This window comes from Gossypium arboreum, chromosome 6 (genome assembly GCF_025698485.1).
Source record: "Gossypium arboreum isolate Shixiya-1 chromosome 6, ASM2569848v2, whole genome shotgun sequence".
NCBI lineage: Eukaryota > Viridiplantae > Streptophyta > Magnoliopsida > Malvales > Malvaceae > Gossypium > Gossypium arboreum.
Genome location: NC_069075.1, coordinates 95,420,348 through 95,429,651, shown reverse-complemented (window position 1 = coordinate 95,429,651; position 9,304 = coordinate 95,420,348). Strand labels below are relative to the sequence as shown.

General features: G+C 40.6%; 1 protein-coding gene across 1 annotated transcript; it reads left to right on the top strand.

Annotated features, from left to right (window-relative positions):
* Positions 1–778: 778 nt before the first annotated feature.
* Positions 779–1,351, top strand: LOC108465162 (uncharacterized). Its single transcript, XM_017765485.1, has 2 exons — positions 779–899; positions 984–1,351. The coding sequence occupies exons 1-2, from the start codon at positions 779–781 to the stop codon at positions 1,349–1,351; spliced, it is 489 nt and encodes a 162-aa protein (XP_017620974.1).
* Positions 1,352–9,304: the final 7,953 nt, after the last annotated feature.

Genomic DNA, 9,304 nt, shown 5'->3' with positions numbered 1-9,304 from the left:
ACACGTCCGCAGATTTGTTGTTAATAACTCAATTTATTTAAGCTTTCATATTTGGGTTTTAATTATGTAACAAGACCATTTGGGGGTTTTTAACTTTTAATGGGCTTTTGATTTCATATTTTAAATTTCTAGAATAAGAACATCGAATTTTCAAATAAAAACCTGCATTTCTATCCTTAAGGTGTTCAACTAAAGAAGCTTTCGCGATTTTTAATCGGATGGGTTTAACTTAGAAACGGTTTCCACCATCAAGTACAAGGTTTCAAAAAAAACTCAGATGTGACACACCAGATTCGACTGTAGCGTCTAGACCAAGTTTGGGGTGTTACATTTAGTGGTATCAGAGTCAAGTTACGAAACTCGGCTGTGGAATGGGTTTTTGTGGATTTGAATGTTAAATTTTGTGGTTGGAAATGTGGCACACTAAGTCTCCGGCACCAAATCAGTAAGTTTTTTGACACTGATTATTGTTATGAACTGAAATGTATTATTGAAGACCACCATAGGTAGTAGAATTACACTGAAACTCCGTAGTTAGAGTAGACCGAGATTATAGAAGACTGACAACTGTAGACAATTTTGTTCTGCGAAAACAAACTCTAATTGCTAATTTCATAACACATTGTTAATAATTATTGAAATTATAAACTGATTTATAAGACTTTAAAACAGACAATTTGCTATCGATATGAGCACAAGAGGTACTTGCGGAAGGGGTACACGAGGCCGCAGTAGAGGCTGAGGAAGTTTTAGAGCTGGGTCTTCAGCATCGGGCCACATGCCGGCTAGAGAGGCACCAGCCTCGCCAGTAATTGAATCAGGGTCTTATGATCGAGCAGTTGGGGATAATGCTTTATCTCAAGCAATGCTACGAGTTCTTGAAAGGGTTGCTAGAACAAGTACTGGATCTTTAGGTTGGGGGTCAATTTCAGAGCGACTCTGATCTAATGGAGCAAAAATCTTCAAGGGTGTTTCGGGTGTAGCCCCATATGTGGTAGAATATTGGTTAAAGGCTACCGAGCTAGTAATGGATGACCTTGAATGTACTTCAGAGCAAAAATTAAAAGGGACAGTGTCTTTACTGCATGATGAGGCCTACCAGTGGTGGCTCACTGTGAGAGAAGGTACGCAAGCTGACCGTTTGACATGGGATTTCTTCAAAGCAGCCTTTTCAGGGAAGTATGTGGGTGCAAGTTATATAGATGCCCGAAGGAAGGAATTTCTGAATTTGACTCAGGGGAATAAAATCATGGCGAAGTACGAGGGAGAGTTTCTACGGTTGAGTCGGTATACACGCGGGATAGTCGTAACTGAATATGAACACTGCGTGCAGTTTGAGGATGGCCTCTGAGACGAGTTATGTGTGCTGATAGCCCCATAGAGGGAGCAGGACTTTGCTGCTCTTATGGAAAAATAAAAAATTGACGAGGATGTGAAGCGCTCTGAGCACCAGAACCGCGAGAAATATAGGGACAAAAATAAAAGGGATTTTCGACTCTCAGGTTCTTCTGGAAGGCCTATAAAGAGGGCCAGGTTTGATGGGCCAGTTTGAGCGGTTCTTGGTATTGTTACAAGACCGCAGCTTTGCGCCGATTGTGGGAGAGCTCACCAGGGTGAGTGTTGGAAACGAACTGGGGCATGCTTTAGATGTGGGTCTATGGATCATTAGGTTAAGAATTGTATTCAGGGGTTTACTCAAATGAAAGCTGTAGGAAAGGGTCATGTTCAGCCTGTGAGAGGTGGTCAGCAGCCACCGAGAGGCCGAGGTTAGGCCAGAGGTGGAAATGGGTTTGGTCGAGGTCGTGAAGCACCAGGCAGAGGTGCTGGAAACATTAAGGCAAGACAACCAGCCTTGGTCTATGCTGCTCGTTGCTGAGAGGATAGGGATGACCCTGACGTCATAACTTGTACGTTGCTGATTTATAATTTACCATACACTACTTTAATTAATATTGGTTCTACACACTCGTATGTTACGTGCACTGTGTCTGAGACATTGGGTATTCAGTCTAAAAATATAGTTAGTGAAATGACTATGTTGAGTCCACTGGGACAACCAGTTGGGGTGAGTAAGTTGTTCTCAGATGTGCCCTTAGAAGTCCAAAGGTGGTCTTTTCGGCAGATTTGATGGAACTGTCGTTTAGGAAATTTGATATTATATTGGGCATGGATTGGTTAGTGAAACATTTTCTGAAATTGGATTGTGCTGCTAAGCGTATGGTGTTAAAGTCTATGGAGGATAAGGAGGTGACGACGATAAGGGAGTGAAGAGATTATTTATCTAATGTAATTTCTGCGTTAAGGGCCGAGAAGCTGGTTCGCAAAGGTTGCGAGGCGTTCCTAGCATATGGTAGTATTTTCGATTCTAAAAGTCCTTCTGTCGGAGATGTCAGAACTGTAAAAGATTTTTTGGATGTATTTCCTAAAGAGCTTCCGGGGTTGCCTCCAGATCGTGAGGTTGAATTCAGTATTGAACTCCAACCTGGAACAGCTCCGGTGTCCATTGCCCCTTATAGGATGACACCGAAAGAGCTAGTAGAGCTAAAGGCTCAAATCCAAAAGCTATTGGATCGAGGATTCATTCGACTGAGTGTGTCTCCGTAGGGAGCACCAATGTTGTTTTTGAAGAAGAAGGATGGATCCATGCGCATGTGCATTGATAATCGTCAATTGAACAAGCTGACTATCAAGAATAAGTACCCTTTACCGAGGATAGATGATCTGTTTGACTAGCTACGAGGAGCTACAATTTTTCTAAGCTAGATTTCGGTCTGGGTATCATCAGCTAAAGATTAAGGATGCTAACGTGTATAAGACTGCTTTTAGAACTTGTTATGGTCATTACGAGTTCCTAGTGATGTCGTTTGGGTTGAAGAATGCACTAGCGGCTTTTATGGATCTAATGAATTGATATTCCAGTCTTATTTGGATTAGTTCATAGTTGTGTTTATAGACAACATATTGGTGTATTCAAAAATCGAGAAGGAGCATGATGCACATCTTCGTATTGTTTTGTAAGTTCTAAGGGAAAAGCAGCTTTATACAAAATTCAGCAAGTACAAATTTTGGCTGCGAAAAGTGACATTTCTAGGACATGTAATGTTAGCAGAGAAAATTAGGGTGGATCCTCGGAAAATTGAAGCTGTAGTGGATTGGAAACCACCAAAGACGGTATTTGAGATTCGAAGCTTTCTAGGCCTGGCTAGGTATTACAGACGTTTTGTTGAAGGATTTTCATTGATTGCTACATCTCTGACTAAGTTACTGCATAGAGGGGTACCATTTAATTGGACTGATAAGCAGCAAGAGAGTTTTGAGAAACTAAAGGATGTTTTGACTAAGGCCCCTGTTTTGATACTGCCAGAGTCTAGGAAGGAATTTACTGTTTACAGTGATGCGTCGCATATTAGCTTGGGTTGTGTGTTGATGTAAGAGGGTAGGGTGGTTGCTTATGCGTCTCATCACCTCAAGCGTCACGAGACAAATTACCCCACTCATGACTTGGAATTAGCTACGGTGGTATTCGCACTGAAGATTTGGAGACATTACTTATACAGTGAAAAGACGATTATTTACATAGATCATAAAAGCCTCAAATATCTTCTTACTCAAAAGGAGTTGAATCTTAGGCAACGAAGGTGGATAGTTGCTTAAGGACTACGATTGTTCAATTGAGTATCACCTTGGTAAAGCTAATGTGGTAGCTGGCGCACTGAGTCGTAGGGTTGTATCTGATTGAAAGCAATGTTTGCTTGTCTCAGCTTGTTCGATGATGGAAGCTTGTTAGCTGAATTGCAAGTGAGACTGACTTGGATTGATCAAATTAAGGAGAAACATTTCTAGATGAGTCGCTAGCTTCTCATTTTCGACAGTTGAGAATGGTAAGGCCACGGATTTTGGGCTAAATGAGAAAATAGTATTATGCTTCCATCGAAGAGTATGTATATCGAGGGATTCTGATCTGAGGCAGTCTATACTACAAGAGGCGCATAGTAGTCCATATACTATGCATCCTGGTGGAAACAAGTTATATCAAGATCTTTGTGAGCTGTATTGGTGGCCAGGGTTGAAACACGAAGTTACTGAGTATGTGAGTAAGTGTCTGACATGCTAGCAAGTTAAGGCTGAGTGTCAATTACCTTCTGGGTTACTACAACCAGTTAAAATTCCACTCTGGAAGTGGGAGAGGGTAACCATGGATTTTGTGAGTGGGCTACCCTTAACGCCGACTAAGAAGGATTCGATATGGGTGATTAAGGACCGATTGACTAAATCTGCCCATTTTATATCGATCCACACGGATTATTCGTTACAGAAATTGGCCAAGTTATATGTGGCTGAAATTGTGAGGCTACATGGTGTACCGGTTTCTATTATATCTGACTGAGATCCTAGATTCACATTTCGGTTCTGGAAAATATTACACAAGGCTTTGGGTACAAGGCTAGATTTCAGTACTGCGTTCCACCCTTAGACGGATACGCAGTCAGAGAGGGTGATTCAGATACTGGAAGACATGTTAAGAGGTTGTGTAATTGATTTCAGAGGTAGCTGGAAGGATTATTTTCCATTGGAAAAGTTTGCTTATAATAACAGCTACCAATCCAGTATTCGAATGGCACCGTTTGAGGCGTTGTATGGTCGTAGGTGTCGTACTCTTACTTGTAGACTGAGCTGGGTGAGCGGCGAGTTCTGCGGCCAGAATTAATTTCTGATACAAGAGATAAGGTGAAACTGATTTGAGACCGGTTAAAGGAAGCATCTGATAGGCAGAAGTCTTATGCTGACTTGAAGCGTAAAGATACCGAGTACTCTGTAGGGGATTATGTCTTTCTCAAGGTCTCACCATGGAAGAAAATTTTGAGGTTTGGGCAGAATGGCAAGCTTAGCCCTAGGTTTATTGGATCTTATTGAATACTTAGGTGGATGGGACCGGTCGCTTATCAACTTGAGTTGCCTCCAGAGTTGGATAGGATTCATGAAGTGTTTCATATTTAAATGCAGAGGCGGTACTATTCTGATCCCTTGCACATTATATCAGTTGAGGAAATTGAGGTTGGACCTGATTTGACTATCGAGGAGGAACCGGTGCAGATATTGGATCGTGATGTTAAGGTATTAAGAAAGAAATCTGTTCCACTGGTCAAAGTGCTTTGGCATAATCACGGTTCAGAGGAAGCCACGTGGGAGCATGAGGAGGCGATGCGCAGCAATACCCTCACTTATTGTAACAGGTAAATTTCGAGGCTGAAATTTCTTAAAGGGGGTAAAGTTGTAACTCCCTGAATTTGGGCCTAGAAGTAGTGGGCCTTGAGTATGGGTCTGTAAGGAGGTTGAATATAAGTATTTAATTGTGCTAGGAAATGACACAATTATGTGTTTGTTTCAGTGGTTAAGTGCTCTGTGAAGTGTCTGAGAAATCTTGGGTTCAAACCTAGGCTTTAGCAAAAATTTTGGTTTTAAGTGAATTAAACCCTGGATGCTTGGATGATGGCCTTTTCAATTATTGTGTTAAGTAAATGACACAAGAAACCATGTGGTCTAGTGGTTGTGGCGTCATTAAGGTTTCAAGGGAGCCTGGGGTCAAGTTTTGGCTCTTGCAACTTATTTTGGTTTTTCTTTTAAAGGAACCTGGACTTTGGCCTATAGACCTTATAATTAATAGAGGATATTTTGTGAAACAGAAAGAGCCTGTGGTGGAGTGGCAAGGTGGTGTGTTGTGTAACTATGAGTCTGAGGTTCAAGTCCTAGGATGTGCAATGGAGTATTTATTTTACTGTTTGAGCTGTGTAGGAGGTGGAGTTGGACTGGAACTCTATGGTTGAAGTGGTCATAAAAAAATAATAAGGAACTTTCCTCATAGTTGAAAGTAATCCTACATCGGGAAGCTAACATGAGCATTAGTGAGAAGCTGGCTTTAAATAAAGCGAACCAGATGAGTTGGTGAGAGGGAAAGTGATTAAGACTCAATGCAGGATGTGCCAAAGTTGGTGATCGTGGACTTCAGCGCATTCTCATAAACAGGTGTGAATTCACGCCCTTCTTTGTAGGAAATCGACAAAAGCTGAAAAGCCAAAACTTCAGCATTTGAGGCCTTACGAGCATGCAACCGCTCGTGGGGTAAAATGAGCCCACAAACCATGGGCGATAAACTGTAGAGGCCGCCATGAGAGTTCTCGTGTACTAGGCCTAGATTGGCCAAATGGGCCCAATGGGCCCCGTGGGCCCGCTTGTGTAAATCTAACTGATAGGTGGGAAGTAGTTGGGCTTGTCATGTCATGTACATGGCATAGGCTGTTAAGGGCTTCGTTGGGTCAAAATGGACCGCGAGGACCCAACAGGCTCGTGGGCTCCACACAAATTAAATCTACGGTAAGTGATAAATTTTGGACTAGGCTATGTTGGTCACATAGCCGTAGCTAAATTTGGGCTAAGTGGGCCACACGAACATGTGGGCCCACTTGGGCCAAATAATGGGTCTTAGGCCATTTACACTGTTAGGTCTGTTTAGGTTACTTAAGTCGCTCGAGGGGACTGTAGACCTTCTTAAAGGTCGATTATTTGTACCGAGGCCCTAGAGGGTAAAATGACCAAAATATTCTTGACGAGTAAAAATTACTATTCTACCCCTAATGGGTGGAAATGAGTGTTATACCTTAGAGGTAGGTTAATTGATGAGTGTATGATATATGCATGACTGTATCTGAGTATGGAACCTTGCATACACGAAATATTATAACATGACATACTGCATTGGGGTTGGGATTTTGATTTGGAGGAAGTACTGTTCTGGTGGCTTTTCCACGTATTTTGATATTATTGGCTACGCCACGTTTACCGCTATTAGCAGCTTTGCTTCATTACTATTAGCAGCTTTGCTATGTTACTACTAGTAGCTTTGTTGCATTACTATTAGCAGCTACGCTGCGATATTGGTGTGTTGGCTGGGTGGGTCGATTTATTCCCCACATAGTGACTTGGTTGGTACAGGTGGTGAGCAGGATGGATTAGGTTAGGTTGCATACCTGTATTGTTATTATACTATTTTGGGCATAGGCCCACACTATTACTGCATAGGGCTTAGGCCCAGACTGTACTGTTATTGAATAGGGCTCAGGCCCAGATTGTTACTGTATGCACTGTTACTGTTGACCGATAGGGGATTACACACTGAGTTTTAATAAACTCACCCTTCTTTTAACTATGCAAGTAATCCCCATCCTTAGCCTATTTGGAGCCACGAGGGACTCAGTGGTGGCCACACGTTCGCAGATTGGTTGTTAATAACTCAATTTATTTAAGCTTCCATATTTGGGTTTTAATTATGTAATAAGGCCATTTGGGGGGGGATTTAACTTTTAATGGGCTTTCGATTTCATATTCTAAACTTCTAGAGTAGGAGCATCGAATTTTCAAAATAATAACTTTTCAAATAAAAACCTGCATTTCTAACCTTAAGGTTTTCAACTAAAGAAGCTTCTGCAGTTTTTAATCGGATGGGTTTAACTTAAAAACGATTTCCACCATCAGGTACAAGGTTTTGAAAACACTCAGATGTGACACACCATATTCGACCGTAGCATCTAGGTCGGGTTTGGGGTGTTACAGGCACCGATATACGAGAGTCAGTGTAAGACCATGTCTGGGAGATGGCATTGGCCTCGATGCACGAGAGTCAGTGTAAGACCGTGTCTGGGACATGTCATCGACTTTGATGTGAGCCAGTGTAAGACCATGTCCGGGACATGGCGTCTGCACCTTACCCTATGCTTGTGGCTTATTTAATTTCCTTTAGTATTCCAAATGGTTCAACGGGAAATTTACGATTTATTTTGGAAGAGAGGTTATGACCATGTTGTGAGTGGTACAGGTACTTACATGAAATTCATGAAATGCATGCTCAATTTATGTTGTATGATTAGTAAGGAATGAAAATGAGTAAGCTATGTTTATGATCTTGTTGAAAGGGTACAGGAATGTACTAAAAATTCACGAGTAATGAGCTCAATTTATATTGGACTTTTGGTAAGAATGTAAATGAGTAAGTCATACCTATGAGAATGACTTTGTGACGACCTTGTAAATATTAGGTCGATACCTATGGTGTATAATTATGTGGTAAATTTAATGGGTGATTATGTGTAAGGCTTTCAAGTCGAATTAAAATGGGACATGATATGTGTATCCCTTCACCTTATGGCCTAATGAATATGAAAAGAGAAATTGATTGGCACAAAAGCCTATTTAAAGATAATCATGAAAGGGTAAAATTAACATTGAAATAGCTTTGGATTGCAACAGCAGTCCGACTTTGAAAATCCACAAAATATTGTGGAAATCGAACTAGAGGCTGAATAAAATATGAATTAAATCTTATTGAGTCTAGTTTCATATAGAAGAGTAAGAAAAAAAAGTTCATATTATGAGATATTTGAATTGTTGTGAGACAGAGTCAGAATGATTTCGAAATCCCCTGTTTCGATTTGTGAAAATAATTTTGGGTTATAATTTATATTCTTAGAATCCTTAATGAGTCTATTTTCAAAAGAAACAAAAGGGAACATCTTCTGAATATCGTATGAGAAGATAATTAATTCTTAGTGAAAAAGGGTCAGAACTGTCAGACAGTGAAACAAGGATGTTACAGGCATTGATAAGGTACTAAGAGTATGAGATCCCCGAGCATCCTTATTAGTCCAATGTGTTAAAAAGGTAAATCAAAGAGGGTATGAGAATAAAATTGCTACGAGTAAATAGGCATGTACGTAAGCCTATAATTGTAAATTCATGATTGTTGTGGAAATAATTGTTTATTTCCCATTGTGGTTTATAGTGCACATCTTGTGATGTTGGATATATGATAAATATAAATGATGTGTGACAGCCCAAAATTGACCCTAGTCGGAATGTGGTTTCGGGACCACAAAACCGAGGCATAAAAATAATTAAAAATTTATTTTGATGCCTATAATATGTGTGTGCTCATGTATGACATTTTATGATGATTGATTTAGTGTTATAAAGGTGAATTCCACTAGAAAGGACTTAGTAGTGAACTTTGAAAGTACGATAGGGAAATGTGTGATGACTAAGTAGAGCATGCATGCAAAATAATGGACTTGCATGTCAAATTCCCCTTTTTACAAGTGATGGCCGGCCATGACAAAGAGATATGGGCTAAACATGTCATGAAACATGTTTTGTTGGGCATTAGGGAGAAATAATAAACAAATAAGCATGGGTAAGAAAAGAATGAAAAAAAATGTGTGTGAGAGAGTAGCATTCCCCCCATTGCCGTGCAACC

Bases quoted from the DNA above. Each gene is read 5' to 3' on its own strand.
- LOC108465162 (XM_017765485.1), top strand. From the start codon at position 779: ATGCCGGCTAGAGAGGCACCAGCCTCGCCAGTAATTGAATCAGGGTCT. The intron at 900-983 runs GTACTGGATCTT...TTTCGGGTGTAG, and splicing joins TGAAAGGGTTGCTAGAACAA to CCCCATATGTGGTAGAATAT.